Raw genomic sequence first — 18894 nt, forward strand, 5'->3', positions numbered from 1 at the left:
TTTGCTCCTATAACTGGTTACTTAGATCATGAGGTGGTACTTGTCAATATTACCCAGACATTCAGGAACTTGGTCACAGAAACCTCTCAGTCACTCTTGGAACTGTAGGAATCTCTTTATTCTCTAGCCAATGTGGTCCTGGACAATCAAATGACTCTGGATCATATCTTAGCCTCTGATGGAGGAGTCTGTGTTGTTGCCAATACGTCTTGCTATATATGTACATCAATAATTCACATAAGGTTGAGCTTAGGGTTGACAAAATATGTGAGAAGGCAAGATAGATGAAGGATTTGCACCATGACCTAATCTGTAGTGGCTCAACCTCCACTGGGGCTCCAGGTTGCTCTCCATTCTTTCCCCATTCTAACCCACCACCCCGCTCATTATTTTCCTCCTTTTGCTATTGGGCCTTGTATAATAAATGTTGGAATAAAAATAGATCCTGGGTTGCCCAAATCACTAGTATTGTTAGGGAGGGTGTCCTCTTTCTACTCCATCAGTTCCATGCAAGTCAGGGCACCAAAATGTCAGTCTCCAGTGTTTGTTTGAAAATGACACAATCAAAATTAGGTTGTAAATATGCTGTTAATCCTCTATAAGCTAGCAGGAACATATATGATTGACAGTATGTGTAAAGGTATGTAAAGGAAATACTTGCATTTTAAAAACTTTGACCCCAGACTTTTCAGTGTCAGATACTGAGACTCCAAAGATACCAAGGAATGAGAATATATTCTTTTGTTTGGCCATTAAGTTGATTAGGTAAACTGAGTTTTATTCATTCACAAAGTACTCAGAATGATACTTCTCATGTGACTGCTTGAGATTTTATCATGGGAGATTGGAGGTAAACATTTGGCATCAGCCTACCATACATTTGAGAATAGCCTTTTTCTGGTCAAAGGATATGAACAGAGAATTTTCAGAGGAAGAAACTGAAGTTATCTATAATCATATGAAAAAATGCTCTAAATCACTATTGATTAGAGAGATGCAAATCAAAACATCTCTGAGGTACCACATCACACCTCTCAGATTGGCTAACATGACAAAACAGGAAGATGATAAATGCTGGAGAAGATGTAGAAGAGTTGGAACACTAATTCATTTTTGGTGGAACTGTCAGCTGATTCAACCATTCTGGAGGGCAATTTGGAACTATGCCCAAAGGGCTACAAAAATGTACATACCCTTTGACCCAGCTATATTGTTTCTGGGACTCTATTCCAAAGAGATCATAGAAATGGGAAAGGGTCCCACACATACAAAAATATTTATAGCAGCTCTCTTTGTGGTGGCCGCAAACTGGAAAACAAGGAGATGCCCATCAATTGGGGAATGACGAAGTTGTGGTATATGAATGTAATCGAATAGTATTGTGCTATAAGAAATGATGAACAGGAGGACTTCAGAGAAGCCTGGAAAGACTTATATGAACTGATGCTAAGTGAAAGAAACAGAACCAGGAGAACTATGTACACAACAACAACCCCAGTGTGAAAGGAATTTTTCTGGTAGACTTAGTACCTCATCGAAATGCATGGACTTAAAAAATTTGCAATGGACTCTTGAGGCAAAAAACCTTCCACATCCAAAGAAAGAACTATGGAATTGGATCACAGATAGAAACAGATCATTTTCTTTTGTATTATGTTTTGTTTTGTTTTATGATTTCTCCTATTCATTTTCTTCTTTGCAATATGCATTTAATAGAAATGTATGTGTAGAACCTATATAAGATTGTATACTGTCTCAGGGAGGGAGTGGAGAGGGAAGGGGGAATGAGGGTGAGAGAGTGGAAAAAAAATCTAAGCTATATGAAAGTGATTGCTGAATACTGAAAACATATAAAATAATTCAATTAAAAAAAAGAGAATAGCCTTTTTCTATCAGTCAAAAACTATCTGTATCTTTAAAACTACCTCAGCAGAGCTACTCTTTCCTCAATTAGTGTGTAGGTATAAAGCATACAGGGAGGAGGGGGACAGGGGAATAAGCCTGCCAGATATTGTCAGGAAATGTTTGTATATTTTTTTCTCACTATATATTTGAACTAAATATGACTTTGTAAAAGCTAATTTGATGATAAGTGGCAAAACAGAGTTGAAGTGCTAGTCACTGAGCTCCTAGAATAAGGACACAATTAGAGCTGTTCTAGCCTATAGAAGAAAAAAGTCTCCCCCAACCTTCTCAGGGTGCTGGATAACTTTAAGAAAGAGGAAAGGGAAAATATAACAAATCCAGTATTTCTAGTGGGGTCAGAGCAAATCCGTATTACTGATAAGGAAGGATTACTTTTGGAGGAAGAAATCTAATAGTCATATGAAAATATGCTTCAAAATCACAAATAACTGGAGAAAAACATATTAAAATGACTCTGAGGCTCTACCTTACAGCCATCAGATAAACAAAGTAGAAAAAGGAAAAAGAAATGATAAATGCTACAGCAGGTTTGGGGAAACAGGTACATTAATACACTATGGATGGAACTGTAAATTGGTCTAGCTAATCTGTAAAGCAATTTGTAATGATGCTTCAAAGTTAACTGTTCACACCTTTGATCCACAGATATCAATATTAGATGTATAATCCAAATAGATTAAAGAAGAAGAAAAGAACCTAGATGGAACAAAAATATTTATAGTGGCTCTTTTTGTGGTGGCAAGGAATTGGAAACTGGAGGCTGGGAAATGGATGAACAATTTATAATATATGAACGTGATAGAACACGACTGTGCTGTAAGAAATTGTAAAGGATAAGGTTTCAGAGAAACATGGGGAGACTTGTATGAATGAATGCAGAGTACAGTAAACAGACTGAACAGAACAATTTAAACATTAATAACTCTGAAAGACTTAGAAACTCTGATTAGTATAATGATCAACCATGATTTTAGAGGACTCATGATGAAACATGTTTCTTCGTATCATTGTGTGGGATGGCGAGTCCCCTACTCAAATTGACTACTCAGAGGCATCTCAAAGTATAAACAGAAAGTTCCTTATTTGGTTCTTGCAAGGACCAGACTTCACCCCACTCCAAGCAGATTGGAGAAGGGGAAGCATTTTACAGAAGCAGATGTAAGGTTATATAGCAGAAAACCACAAAACACCCCCTTAACCTTTTGGTCAAGAGCCTGAAAAAGCAACCCTATTTTCAGAAATAAGAAAATGGGAGTCAGCAAAACTGGGGAGAGGGGCGACAGACAGTTTCACAACCTCAAGTTTCCCCATATCATATCATTTTTGACAAATTGAAACTCAGACCTTATGTCTGCTTTACTTTAGACTTCAGTCTCTGAGAAGTCTTCACTGACTTATCACATTCAATCTCTCCTTTTATTTTTATTCCTTTGAAGACTTCTCATGCCATTCCTGGTATATTTGCTTAACCAGAGAATTATCTTTGTCCACTAGCTCATCCCCTTCCTCCACATTCGCAGGGATCCACCCCTGTTCATTCAGAATCATCATGTTAGTCGTGATAGTAATCATTTTTGATATGGTATCCTGTACTGTTCTACTAATTAATTACATCATGCAAGGCAGGTAGACAAGTAAAAGAATAATGCTGCTTAATGCAATGAGCACAAATCACAGTATTTGTTTCCACCAGCTACCCCCAATCCACGACCACCAGGATGTATTGAAAGGAGAAGACCAAGTTTGGAGGGGAACATGAGCACCTAAATCCAATCAATAAATACCTCCTCACATTCTTTCCCTCATGAATCCTTCATCTATCCCCCTTTGTATGAATATAGGGAGGGAGCAAAGTTGATGGAAGCATTAAAAAATTACAAGGGGACAATCCCTTTGTTATAAGTACAGATACAAAAATTCAAAATACAAAGGCAGATCAATAAATTATCCATTCAGGGGTTCCATCTCATACAGCAGTCTAGGGAGGAACATCACCTGATGCAGTTTTCTGGTCTGGATGATCCTTCAGGCCGTCTTCAGCACAACATCTCTGCATCTTCTTGTAGAAATCCAGATATCCACTCTCCTACAAAACTGACCTTAATACCATTTTAGATGACCATTGCATTCAATTAATATTACACCTAACAAACACTCTTTACAATCATAACTGCCAGATAACAATATCATTTTCTACCTAATCCTGACAGGAAGAGCATTTTCGGATGCTGCTTATTATTCCTTCAGGACAAATTTTAACTTGAAATTATATCAAACCTGAATTTTATAATCACTAATGATAAACATCTTTTATAATCAAACACTTTTGCTATTTGCAAGAAAAATTTCTGCCCTCTTTTTTTTTGTTGTTGAGTCAGGCCTTATATGCATTCATAAATGAATGGAAAGGCTTTCCAGTTCACGTCTCATTGTGGGTAAGACAGGAAATGAATTAGATGCTAGTTAGCCTGCCTTTCTTTTAGTCTGAGAGGGGGAGATAAGCTCCCTTCAGCCTTCCTGCTCTTACCAGCCAGCTGCCTCACAAAGTGTCAGAGAAGATAGACACAAACCACGGACACAGACTTTCATTCACACACAACACGTACAGACAAAACATTTAATGAATCCTTTTCACCCAATTTTGAATTTCGTTTTCCTCATCTTCTCAGGTGACTACCTAAAGAGTCTAGGTGGGCTTGTAAGGTGTCTCCCACAAGACTTCTGTTCTGCTTTATCAACTCAAAAGAATCCTACCTAGGTGACTTCCTCCAGGCTACTGAATTCTCGGGAGGATTGGTGCTTTGGCCAGATTATACCTCCTCCAATATCTTTTTCATCTCATACCAGTCAACAATACTTAATTATTTTCTTTTTATCTTTTCCTTTATATTTTAGTACCTCATTCCAATTTTGTAATCTATTTCCCAAGGGACTATTTACTGGTATGCTCTGACTCTGCTCTGAAGGGCAAGATTTGGGCGGCTCCTTCCCCATTTTGCACGAGGGCTGCCGTGCAGACACCTCCAAGTCTAGACACCTCATATCTAAGACTCACTGGACTGTTCCTAGAACTAGTCCACAGTGGGGGTGGCCCATCCACCAACAGTCACCCAGTGGTATTCTTGAAGGGTCCTTTTCCCTGGGGTCTGCAGTTCACTAATTTGATCAGACGCTGCTACCGGTCTTCTCGAGTCTAAGACTCTTGAAACTGACCCCCATACCCATGAGTGCTTACCTGCGGGTTTTGCCCACATAAGTTACCTGACAACCACAAACACCAACCGGTGGGCATTTCAATTCCTTCAGAACTTCAGTTTCAGAGTCCCCATACTTTCTGTTTCTACTGAGTTCCTCTGCTTCGGGTTCTTACTTCACAGAGAGGGAGATCCTGTGCTCAGCTTCAAGGAGGGTTGGAGAAAATCTCTCAACAGGCGCCTGCCCTTGAACCAAAGCACTGACTGACTCCCTGGGAAGTCACACGATCCCACATTGAGTCCCCAAGAACTGTGTGGAATGGCGAGACCCCTACTCCAATTGATTACTCAGAGGCATCTCAAAGTATAAACAGAAAGTCCTTTACTTGGTTCTTGCAAGGACCAGACTTCACCCCACTCCACGCAGATTAAAGGAGGGGAAGCATTTTACAGAAGCAGATGTTAAGGTTATATATAACAGAAAACCGCAAACCCCCCATTACCCTTTTGGTCAAGAGCCTGAACAAGCAATTCTATTTTCAGAAATAAGAAAATGGGAGTCAGCAAAACTGGGGAGAGGGGTGATAGATGGTTTCACAACCTCAAGTTTCCCCATACCATATGATTTTTGATAAATTAAAACTCAGGCCTTATGTCTGCTTTACTTTAGACTTTGGTCCCTGAGAAGTCTTCACTGACTTATCACATTCATCTCTTTCCTGATAGAGCTGAATGACTACGTACAGATTGAAGAATATTTGTTTTACTTGACTCTGCATGTTTGTCACAGGGGTTCTGTTTTTGTTTTTTTTCCTTTCTTAGTGATGGGGGAGGGGGAGAGAGAAGAACAGGTAGTGGGAGAGAAAAAAGGTGGATATTTTGTTTTTTTAAAAAAATTAGGTTTAAAAATAAAACAAAAACTATGAATGGAGAAGGTCTGTAGAGCTCATCTAATCCAAAATCTTACAGAAATATACAGATGAAGAAACTGAGGATCGTAAGAGGCTAAGAGACTTGTCAAAGGGATCAGTAATTTATAAGGCCGAGATTCAAAACCAAGTACCCTGTCAACAAATCCCATATTCTTTCCTTTCAAGGCCAACGCTTGGGACTACAATTACCATGAGCCTCCACGAGGGTAAGGATGTGAACTCCCAAGGTACTTTTCGTGGACCTGCCCTTTTCTCCAGCTGCTCCCGGCCTCTAAGAAGAATGTCGCTGACGTCACCCGAGGTCTCGCGATGGGAGGGGCGGAGCACCAGGGTTGTGGCCCGCCTACCTTGGGAGTTGAGGGAATTGGAGCGGAGGCTCCGAGCCGGTCCTTAGGCCGTCATGCCTGACTCCGGGCGGGTCAGTCACCTGCTGGACCTGTGAGTACCCTGTCCCTGCCCCGTCGCAGCGTCTCCCCTCCCTGCCCCATCTTCCGGAGCCTTCCTGCCCCGGCCAGGCCCGGTCCCCGTCCCGGGGTCTCCACTCGGTTCCCCCGGCAGCTGCCCGCCGCCGCCCAGGACTCCAGCCCCTTGGTGCCTCTGTCCTTGGGGCCGCGAGCGTCGGGCGCCGCCGCGTTCTCTGTCTGTTTTTGTTTGGTAGCGGTTGGGCCCGGTGTTTTGTCCCCTGATCCGAGGAGTTGGGGAGGGGGAGAGGAGAGAGGGAAGCCTTTCCGAGCAGGTAGGGTTGGGCTCCTCTGGAGGGGCCTGAGCCCCAAGATTTCGGTCATTCATTCCCTCACTCAGTTATGTGCCAGGCGCTGTGCTCAGAGCCTGTCTGAGATGAGTAGCCTTAAAGCCACCAGCTCTGGGGCTCCATGCCCCTTTGGGGGGCTTAGAATGAATGAATGAATGAAGCGTTTACTAACAGTAGCTAGCATTTTATATATTTTAAGGTTATTGTCTCATGATAAAACTACCCTGGGAGGTAGGTGCCGTGCCATTATTAATTATCATCTCCATTTTACAGAGAAGGAAAGAAACTGAGCTTTGTTCAATGGCAAACAGCTAATAAAGGAGACTGGACTTGAACTTCGGTTTTCCAGCCCCGCTCCTCTGTCCACTGGCCACTTAGCTGCTTTTAAGCCAGTAATCGCTCAGTATGTACAAAAGCACTGTCCTAAATGCTGGGGTTACAGATTACAAAAGTCAGACAATCCTTGCTCTCAAAGACCTTTTATTCTGATGAACGGAGACTGACGCAGATAGTTTTCAGTTGCAAGTCAGAAGGAAACTATCCATGGTCCTTAAGGTGCTGCGGCAAAGTGGATACTAATAAATGTAAATTGTTACCGTTTCAGTGTGCAGATTCTTCCAGATCACGTCTGGAATTTTCTTGGCAAAGGTACTGGAGTGGTTTGCCATTTCTTTCTCCAGTTCATTTTACAGATGAATAACTGAAGCCCACAGGGTTTGGTGACATGCCCGGGATCACACAGCTAATGTATGAGGCTAGATTTGTACTCAGGAAGATAAACTTCAGGCCCAATGCTCTATCCCCAGCACCACCTAAGCTGCCCCCCAAAAAATACCCCACACAATTAAGTTGTTTTCTTATTGTCGTTCAGTCATTTCAGTCATGTCTGACTCTTTATGACCCAATTTGGGGTTTTCTTGGCAAAGATGCTGAAGTGGTTTGCCATTTTCTTTTCCAGCTCATTTTACAGATGAATAAACTGAGGCAAACAGGGTTAAGTGACTTACCCAGAGTCACTCAACTAGTAATTGCCTATGGTTGGATTTGAATGTGGGTCTTTCAGATTCCAGCACAGTGCTCTGTCCACTGTGCCAACAAGGTGCCCTCAAAGGTAAATTACCATGTTATGTTTTCTTGAGGTCCTAGGAAGACCCACAACTGAAGAATAAAATTTGTGGTTTTATCTTGAAGAACTATATTACTGAATACACACTCACTGGAAGATATCTTTTCTCTCATTCATATGATCTGGGTTGCTGAAAAGCATAAATTGTTCCTAAGGACCAATACTTAAAGTGAAAGAAACAAGTGAAATCTTTCCACCATGATAGAAGCTCTTGCTCAGCAGGCATTGTTAGAAAGGGATGGGAGAGATCATCTAGCCCTCATTTTACAAATAAAACTGGTTAAGTAATTTGTCCAGAATTAATGGTTCTCCTTTGTCCTGGAAGAGGATAAAAATGATACCACTATATCAGGACCAATATACCTCACATCTGACTGTGGCTGATCAGACCAATATGACCTTAAAAGGCTTTACCACAGGTCAGGCACAAATAGTCCATTTAAACATTTGGAGTGGAGGTGTCTCTAAATTTGTGCATCTCACACTTCTTTTGGGCTACTGCAATTCTGGTTTGCTTATAGAGTATAGCCCCTTCTTTGATGCCATGCTGAACAGTCCTGTGCCATGGGTGAGACCCATGTCTCGCAATTCCAAAGTTTTTGATTTTCTCTATCATTCTAATTTCTCTTCCCAATTTTTCCTCTACCTCTCGTACTTGATTTTCAAAATCCTTTTTGAGCTCTTCCATGGCCTGAGACCAATTCATATTTTTCTTGGAGGCTTTTGATGTAGGAGCTTTGACTTTGTTGTCTTCTTCTGAGTTTGTGTTTTCATCTTTCTTGTCACCATAGTAACTTTCTATAGTCAGTTTTTTTCTGTTATTTGCTCATCTTCCCAGCCTGCTATTTGACTTTTAACTCTTTGTTTAAGTAGGGCTCTGCTTCCAGAGTGGAGGGCTCATTGTTCCAAGTTTTAGGGGTTTTGTGCAGCTGTTTTCAGAGATACTTTCAGGGGCTGGTGAGTTTTCAGTTGTTCCAAGGTGCTATAATCTAAGGAGAGAGGTTTACTATTCTCCCAGCCTGTGCTCTGGTCTGTGAGTGACCCCATGAACTCTTTTCTGTCCCGGAACTGTGAGGAAGGTGCCCCTTCCACTGTGGTTGCAAGCTCTAATATGCTAGTGCTCCTCCTTGCCCTGAGACTGCCACCAGGACTGTGATCCAGATCTGAGTATGGGCAAAGCAACCAAGTCCTACCTCAATGCCAGCATGAAGACTCTTGTAGTCTCCTTCTGACCATTTGTTTGACCCCCTTTCCATCCATGGACTGAGAGCTCCAGAAGCAGCCAATGCTGCTGCCATTGCCTCTGCTCCTGCTGATTCAGTTACTCCAAAGGCCTGCTTCTGCTTCTGGGGCTGTGCGAACAGGGGCTGTGCAGGACTGCACTCCATTCTTACCTGGGTGCTACAGACCTTTCTTGCTGACCTTCTAAGTTGTCTTTCGTGTCTTTGAACTGCAAGGTTTGGAAACTGTCATTGCTGCCAAGTAATTCAGTCTGCTCCAGATTTGCTGGGACCCAGTCTGTGTTACATGGCCTGTGCTGGACTGCACTCCTCACTCACCCTGGTGCAACAGACCTTCCCTGTCAACCTTGCAAGTTGTCTTGGACTGGAAATTTGTTTCACTCTGTCTTTTTGTGGTTTCTGTTGCTCTAAAATTTGTTTAGAGTCATTTTTAAGATATTTGGAGGGTTTAGGGGAGAGCTTAGGTGAGTCTCTGCCTTTATTCTGCCATCTTGGCTCTGCCTCCTCAATTCCAAAGTTCTTCAGAGAGACCTTGAGAGATCTTCAGAGAGAACTTGTCCTTGTATTACTTCTGACCTCCATGTGAGTACTTGCCTTTGTGAGTTTTCTGTAAAATCATCTTTTAGGCAAACTTATGTTTGGCATTTGAACATTGTGGTTAGTCCATCATAATTGTGCTCTCTGCAGTAGTTTTAATGCTTGGCAGTTCAGTTTGAGAAAGGACCTCAGAGTCAGGGATCTTATCTTGATCTTTACAAACTTCCTAAGACAATTCAGATGGAAGCAATTCCACTTCCAGGCACAACTCTGTTATACTGTCCAAGTTTCACAGGCATACAATGAGGTCAGCACAGTTGCTCTGTAGACCTTCAGTTTGGTAGGCAGCCTGATAACCTTTTCTCTCTCATAATTTTTTCAGAGCCCCCCAAACACTGAGCTAGTTCTGACAATGGATGCATCAACCTCATCTATGTGGATCTATGTGGACATTCCTGGAAGTATGTGAATTTATCTGCAGCATTCAATATTTCTCAATTTATTGTAACCAATGGTTCCGTGTATGGATGGTGTGGTGCTGGCTGGTAGAGAACTGGTATTTTCTTGGTGTTACTTGTTAGGCCAAAATTAACATAAGCAGCAGAGAATCAATTCATACTTTGTGCATCTCAGTTTCAGAACCTGCATTGAATGCATAATCGTCTGTGAATAAAAAAAAAATCATGCACCAATTCCCCCTTTACTTTAAGCTTGGCTTGTAGCCTTTTCAAGTTAAATAGTTTATTATTGGTGCAGTAGCTGACTTTGATACCATTTTCATCCTCCTTGAAAGTGTCTAAATAACACTGATGAAAACATCATGCTAAAAAGCATAGGAGCAAGCAAATAGCCTTATTTCATTCCACTGGTGACTGGGAAAATGGGAGACTTAATCCATTATCTAGAACCTATGCAAATATGGTGTCATGAAATTGATGTACAATATTGATGAAGTTCTCCACGCAACCACATTTTTTTCCTTATTTCCTTTTAAAAAATTTGTTTTTAGTTTTCAACATTTCAGTTTTCAGTATTCAACATTTTATAAGATTTTGAGTTCTAAATTTTTCACCCTTCCTTCTCCCCTTCCCCAAGATGGTGTGCAGCCTTATATTGGCTACATATGTAGAATCTTTTTAAATATATTTCCATATTAGTCATCAACTCAGCATCATTTCATATAAGTTTTTCCAGGATTTTGTGAGATCTACCTGTTCATCATTTCTTAAGGAACAAGTGTTCCATTACATTCATATATCACAACTTTTTCAGCCGTTTCCCATTTGATGGATATCCCCTCAGTTTCCACTTCTTTGCCACCACGAAAAGAGCTACTATAAATATTTTTGTACATGTGGGTCCTTTCCTCTTTTTTATGATCTCTAGGTCTACGGACCTAGTAATGGGTGCTGAATCTGAGGGTGTGCATAGTTTGGTTCCAAATTCCTCTCCAGAATGATTGGATCAGTTCACAACTCCACCAGCAATGAATTAGTGTTCCAATTTTCCCACATCTTTTCCAACATTTATCATTTTCCTGTTTTGTCATGTTAGCCAATCTGATAGGTATGAGGTGGTACCTCAGAGTTGTTTTAATTTGCATATCTCTACTTAATAGTGATATAGAGCATTTTTCATATGACTATAGATAGCTTTAATGTCTTCCTCTGAAAACTGCCTGTATGTATTCTTTGACCATTTATCAATTGGAATGATGTGTATTCTTGTAAATTTGACTTTATCAATATTGAGAAGTTGAGATGTATCATAGGTGTCTTTGGCTCACAAATAGCCTTCTGGGCATCATAAAAGTGTTTTAGATTGTTATCATAAAACTGAATTTTATTTGCCTTCTTACTGAGCCAAGAATCCTGCATCTCTATAAGCTTTGCTTGCATTTTACTTTTGAAGGAGTTAAACACTGCCTTCTTACAGAAGGATGAACCATTCTGCTGGTAAACCCTGTGGTGGTCTTGTTTTTCATTTAGCAGCTTCTGAATTTCTCCATCATTTTTGTCAAACCAATCCTGATATTTGTGAGTGTTCTGGACCAGATGAGTAAATGCAGTGCTGTACACCAAATCTCCGAAAGGTGCCCGCTCCTTTTCTGCTCCACTGTTGCCAACTCTATGTTGTGCAGCTTTCCCTCCAAGTTATCAGTGAACTGTTCCTACTTGGAGAAGTGCTCTAATCTTGTTGATACTAAATTTTGTAGTCATCTTGCCTTGAGCCACCAGTGTTTTTGAATGTGAATATTTAGCTTAGAGAGGATAAGTATGTGATCAGCCTAGCACTCTGCACCACATATCATCTTTGTCACTCACATCTTGTCTTTTCTCCTACAATGACATAGACTCTTAAATACCAGTGTTTTCTCTGAGACTGCATCCACTAAGTTTTATTGCATTTAAGTAAACAGAAGACAGTGTTGCTGATAGGAAAGTCGTGATATGCCAGGGTCTTCAGTAGTAAGTGACCATTGCTGTTGCTATTTCTAACTCCATTCCTCCTAAGGAGTTCTTGCCATTTCTGATAGTCTGTGCCTAGTCTTGCATTAAAATCATCCAAAATTATAAGTTTATTTTCTTTCAGCACATTGATGATGAGGATCTCCAGGGTCTCCATAACATTTTTCTTTGACTTCATTAGGTCTCATCATGGTGGGAGCATATGCACTAATAATGATGGTGTGGTACTTTCCTGCAAGTGGCAGTTGCATTATCATGAATCTGCCATTCACTCCTTTGATAGGCACACAAGTTGGTTGAATAGTTTTGATTGCCCCAGCTACATGGAACTTCCCTTCACTGTGACCACTCCAGAAAAATGTATATACAGCTATGATTCTGGTAAGGTGGGTTTCATTTGCCAGCCTTATTTCACTCAGGATTGTTATTTGGATGTGATACTGAGTTCTCTCACAAGAGCTGTTCATCTTTCAGGTCCACTGGATTTTGTGTTGTCGATAAGTGTGCATATAGTCCATGCACTGATGGGTATTGATTCACTTTTGCAAAAGTTTTTGTACATTTTTTGTGTTTCAACCACAGGTTCCTCATCTGCTGTGATAACCATACCAGAGTTGGGTAAAGCAGCAACATTTTAGGACACCTTTTCTAGCTCCTTGCTCACACTAGGGGGTGAGCACTGTGGTCCTTAAAAGGCTACTCGGACACCCAAATTGTTCTCATCCACCCATTCTGCTGAGGGAATGTCTTCACATGCTTGGGGTAGAAAGCTGCCTAATTCACTGAAGGGTTTGAGACCAGTTGGTTGTCCTCAACCTGCTTTAGCCCATCTGCCCAAAATGGTTTACTGGGGTATGACCCCTGAGCATGCCACATTTTCTTGGAGCCACAGGTGAAAGTTGGTTGAATCAGGTGAACACCAAAGGTGGAAAGAAGCCCTAACAAGGACTCAGCAGCCCTCACACCAATGGTATTAGTCTTCCCTGAACACACCCTATACGCCTCCAAGATTTAAGTTGCAAAACAAAGAGTAGAACCCAGCATCTTTCCACTACAAATCCAATACTTGTTGTGCTATGGCTCCTGTGTCCAGAGGTTCTTAGACATGGGGTTATTTGTGGAGACTTAATCAGATTTTTAAGAAAAAATACTGGTCTTAGTTTGCTGCATACAACTGAATAGCTCAGACAAATCTTTATAAAGCTAGCATTTACTGAATACCTATATCTGAAATGAAAACATCCCTTCTTACCTCACAATCACTACTTTTCATTGAGTGGAGACTTCAGTGCCACCTCTTGTAAAAGGCAGATTCTGATTGCTCACTCCCACCCCTACCTGAATTGTTCATTTCCTCCTCTCAACTACTTTGAATTTACTTTGTATATATTTTGTGTGTTCTTATCTGTGTATATGCTGTTTCTCTTCTACAGACTATAAGTTTTTTTAAGGTAGAAGTGATATTCTTTTTTTTTTCTGTGTATATACAGTGCCTAGCACACAGTAGGTATTTAATGCATGCTCATTGAATGAATAAACACATACCCACTGTACTGTATATAAAGTACACCACTTAACCCAAGGTCTCTTCTGCCTTCAAGTCCCAGGTCAAATCTGATCTCATAGTCTGATCTCTGCCTTTCCTCTGCCAAGGTCCTGGCATCAGTGGATCTTTACCTTCTCTGAATTTCTGCAACAGGAACCTTTTATGTCTATCAGTCAAGTAACATTTATTAATAACTTATGTACCAAACTCTAAGCTAAGCCCTTGGGGATACAAATAAAGGCAAATATTAGTCTCCTTTCTTAAGGAGCTCAGAGTCTAATGAAGGAGAGATCATGTACAAACAAGATACACAGAGGTTAAATTGGAGATATTCCAACAGAGGAAAGGGGAGAGGAGGAGAATCTGGAAAGGCCTTTTGCGGAAGGTGGGACTTTCCCCAAACCTTGAAAGAATTCAGGGAAACTAGGAAGTAGAAATGAGGGAGAGTGTTCTGGGAATGAGAGGCAGCAAGCAAAAATACTTGGAGCTGGTAGATGGTGTATCTTGTGCAGAAAAGATGCTGGTGTCACTGGATCAAAGGGTAAGACTGGGGGAAGAAATATACAAGAATGCTGAAAAGGTAATATTGAAAATGGATTTTTAGGGAAACATAACTGATGCCGTCTTATCCTATATATGCTCTAAATTGAGAAAACTTCAGAGACAGATTAGGCTTTTATATTGTCTTATAGTTATTTTAAATGGAATTTATCTTTCTGTCTCTTGCTATTGAATGTTATTGGTAATATATAGAAATGCTGAGGATTTATGTTGGTTCATTTTATATTCTGCCACTTTGCTAAAGTTGTTAATTATTTCAAATAGTTTCTTGGTTGATTCTTTAGAATTCTCTAAGTGTCATTTGCAAAGGGTGATAGTTTTGTTTCCTTATTGCCTATTCTAATTCCTTCAATTTCCTTTTCTTCTCTTATTGCTGTAACTAACACTTTTAGTACAGTATTGAATAATAGTGGTGATAATGGGCATCCTTGCTTCATCCCTGATCTTATTAGGAAGACTTCTAGCTTATCCCCACTACAGATAATGCTTGCTGATTATTTTAGGTAGATACTACTTATTATTTTACAGAAAATTTACATAAATTTTACATTTATTCCTATGCCCTCTGATTTTTTTAATAGGAATGGGTACTGTATTTTGTATTTTGTCAAAAGCTTTTTCTGTATCCATTAAGACAATCATATGGTCCCCTTTGGTTTTGACAGATGTAGTCTTTTATGGTTTATATTATCTGTCTGTCTTATCTCTGGTGCTTGAGAAAACTTTATGTTTCCAAGGGAAAGTCCCTTCTATTTTTGAGTGAATATTTGAGTAGGACTAGAATTCTTCTGATCCTAGTGGTCCTTCATCTTATTTTTCACAGGCAATTAAGCAAGAGACCGGACTGTCTGATTGTCAGTGTGTTGATTGTGATTATTGTGTTGACTTGACCACTTTTCCTAATTTTTGTTTTGTTTTGTTTCTAAGCTAATGTAAAAACTAGAACAGTTAGCAAATATAAAGCTGAAGTAAGCCTCAATTCTGATTTGAGTAGTAGTCTTTATTATGAAATCTTCTTTATTCCTTTGGCATATAATTATTCTTATATCCAGATAATGACAGAAGTGAAGTGAGTGGAATGGTCCTTGATCATAAATGCAATGCTCAGTAAACATTGCTCATTGTAAATAATGTTCAGTAAACATTATTATTATAATATTTCAGAATCAAGTCCAGCGGGACTTCTATTAGCAAACTGGAAAAAAAACCCTCAGAAATAGTTTACTCAAATGTACTTGTTGAACACTGTTGATTTAAGGAGCCATTAAATGGTACCTTTTACAAATTCTAAAGATTAAAAGCCAATCCTGTTGCTAAACTCTCTTTCCCAATGTGAAATTGATACCCTGTTTGGTTTTTCATTATTTTAATAAGGCATATTCAATTTATTATGTATTAACTATCAGTCCATTATGTATTGATTGAGCCCTTCATTGAGTTTGAGCTCTCCTAAACCTGTTAACTTAAATCTGTGAATTTGACTGACCATGAGAGATGAGATGAGTCAACCTGGCTCTAGGATGCTTTTTGTATCCCTTGTGCTTAGTATAGTGCTTAGTACATGGTTGGCACTTAATGTTTATAGATTGATTTTTTTCTTTGTATTCTCATTTCTAGCCAAGTTGGGAAAGTAACAAGACAGAAAAAAAAAAAAAGGAAATCCTCCTAGTGGGTTCTTTTTTGGACTTCTTTTAAAAATTTTACAAAGTGAAGAAAAATGCTTCAATCTACATTTAGTTCTCTCTTCAGAGATGGACAACAGTTTTCATCATGAGTCCTTTAGATATCATGAATTATTGTATTAATCATAATAGCTAAGTGTTTCACAGTTGATTATCATTACAATATTGCTGTTACTGTGTGCAGTTCTCCTGGTTCTGTTCACTTCACTTTGCACTAACTCATATAAGTATTCCCAGGTTTTTCTGAAATCATCCCCTTTGTCATTTCTTACAGCACAAGAATATACCACAATTTGTTCAGCCATTTCCCATTTGATGGGCTCTCCTCAATTTCCAATTCTTTGCTGTCACAATAAGAGTTGTTATTTGTGTGTGTGTGTGTGTGTGTGTGTGTGTGTATGTGTGTATGTGTGTGTATCCTTTGCCTTTGATCTCTTTGGGTGCATAGACCTAATAGTGGTATTGCTGGGTCAAAAAGCACTCTTTTGGGCATAATCCCAAATTGTTCTTCAGAATGATTGGACCACTTTATTGTACCATCTCTTTTTTGCTTTTACTGTGTCTGAGATCATGATTATTACTCCTGCCTTTTTTCTTCAGCTGAAACATAACAGATTCAACTCCAGCCTTTTGTATTAACTCCATGTGTATCTTTCTTCATGTGTATCTTTCATTTTCAAGTGTGTCTCTTGTAAATAATGTATTCTTGGATTCTGGTTTCTGTTCCATTCTGTCCTCTGCTTCCATTTTATGGGTGAATTCGTCCTATTTACATTTACAGTTATGATTTCTAACTATGTATTTCCCTCCATCCTATTATTCTCTACTTATAATTTCCTCTTTTTAAAAAAAACTGTCACCTCCTCAAAATCTATTTAGCTTTTGGTTACTGCCTTGCTTAATCTCTTCTTCCCTCTTACTAGCACTCCACCTTTCTCTTGGCCTCTTCCCTCCCTACTTCTGTGTTGGATAAGATGAATTTCTATACCAAACTTTGCATTTATATATATTCCTATCTCTTTGAACCAGCTTAGATGAGAATGAAATTCAAGCACTGACCCCTTCTTACTTCCCATTCCTAGTTTCCCCTCCACTTTAATGACCTTTCTTCTTGTGCTTCTTTTATGTGAGATAATTTTCCCTATTCTTCTTCCCTTCTCCCACTCTTATCAGTGCATCTCTTTCTCACCCTTCCAGTCTTTATTGGAGATCATTTCAACATAATTGGTTCACATCCTTGCCCTTGTTTATAAAAATTCCTTCTAACTGTCCTCAAAAGGATAAAATTCTTAGGAATTACATATATCATTTTCTCATATAAGAGTGTAACCAATTTAACCTAAGTAAACCCTTTGTGATTTCTCATTCATGTTTAGCTTTTTTATGCTTCTCTTGAATATTGTATTTGAATGTCAGATTTTTTTATTCAACTCTAATCTTTTCTTCAGAAATGCTTAATGGTCCTCTGTTTCTCTTAATATCCATCTTCCCCTGTAGGATAATACCCAATTTTGCTGGGTAGATTATTCCTGTTTGTAATCCTGGTTCCTTTGCTGCTGTCTAATGAGTGTTCAGGAGGATTAACACTTCTGGTGTGAGGACTTGCTAAGTCCTTTTTAGGGCTGCTCATCCACCTTTGGTGTCCACCCGATTCATCCAACTCTCACCTCTAGCTCCAAGAAGCTGTAGAATGCACATTGACCACACTCCAGTAAATCATCTTGACAAATGGGCTAAACCATGTAGAAGTTTACTAGCAGACCTCAGAACTGTGGTGAGTTTAAGCAATGCCTTCCTCAAGCATGGGAAGACTTTCCCCAACAAAAGAGGCAGATAAGAACAGTTTGTTCCAGCAACCATCAAGTTGGTTGAATCAGGCATTGTGGAGCATCTAAAACTTGATCAGACCTTGAAGAGGCCAAGGTTATCCACTGCATCCCAGGCCATTGCCAATCATCCTGACTTTTGTCTTGCCACTAGACTTTGATGACTTTGAAGAAAGAGAAGGTGAGGTTGATGACTTTGTGCTACTCTCCTTCACTTAAATGTAATTTCATGAGTGACTCAAGACATCACTCAATGAAGTCATTAATCGTTGTCAAAAGTGGACAAAAACATTATTTCCATAATATTGTGTTATACCTATATGAGTTTGTGATATCTCCCTGCCTCTAACACTGTAAGATCCATAAAAGCAGGGACTATTTCTTATCTAAACTTTCTATCTTCCCCAATGTTCTTCACATAGTAGATGCTTTAATAAATATTTGTTGATTCTTAATTTTATATATTGTTATTATTTCTGCCTTTAGAAGGTATAATTCTAATAGTAAGATGTAAATTTTAGTATTTATCCACTCACAATTACAAAACAATATCAATTATATTGACTTAAAAGATCAGATCATCAGGCAGACTCTCTAGAATCTCCTTTCTCTTTTGTCTTTCCCTCACTCTCTCTCCCATTTCCTTGCTTCCCAGATCCCATGGGACAGCAGAGTGGGAAGAATGTTGTGGCTACTTATACCACTTAGATGAGTTAGTACTCAGAGATCCTAATCTTTCTGGGTAGATAAAGGACCATAAGACCTTATGATCTTCATTACATCCATACCTTCTGGAACTGAAAGTACTGTATATGGCCTGGTGATGGACCTTGAGGATCCATACAACTCATCATTTATTTCTGTTGCTGAGTCCTAAGGGCTCTTCTTTATGAGTTCTTTCCCAAAATAATAGTGTGAGGTCCTTGGGGGCAGTTCTAGATTTTTCTATTAGTATCCTAAGCAATTAACATAGTGTTTGACACACAGCTACGTAATAAAGGCTTTCCTCTCCATTCATTGTTATTGAATAAAAACAAGGGGTCATCTAGTCCAGAGTTGTGCAACACAGAGGCCAGCAGGTCACATGCTGTCTGTCCTTAGCAG

General features: G+C 39.6%; 1 protein-coding gene across 10 annotated transcripts in view; it reads left to right on the forward strand.

Moving 5' to 3' along the window:
• Positions 1-6301: 6301 nt before the first annotated feature.
• The window catches only part of AMN1 (antagonist of mitotic exit network 1 homolog), a 59919-nt gene continuing 47326 nt past the window's right edge, over positions 6302-18894 (forward strand). The window contains exons 1-4 of one of the 10 annotated variants that reach the window (XM_072654390.1): positions 6407-6490; positions 7762-7914; positions 10090-10168; positions 12357-12556. Coding sequence is in view for 5 of the 10 variants with exons in the window: in XM_072654392.1 (XP_072510493.1) it covers positions 7838-7914 (77 nt within the window). In the remaining 5 variants the exon portion in view is untranslated. Of the gene's footprint in view, positions 6491-6684; positions 6789-7761; positions 7915-10089; positions 10169-12356; positions 12557-18894 lie in introns of those variants that run through there. The other 9 variants (XM_072654388.1, XM_072654395.1, XM_072654389.1 and 6 more) reach the window with 9 other exon arrangements.

The sequence above is a fragment of the Notamacropus eugenii genome, chromosome 3, assembly GCF_028372415.1.
Source record: "Notamacropus eugenii isolate mMacEug1 chromosome 3, mMacEug1.pri_v2, whole genome shotgun sequence".
Lineage (NCBI taxonomy): Eukaryota > Metazoa > Chordata > Mammalia > Diprotodontia > Macropodidae > Notamacropus > Notamacropus eugenii.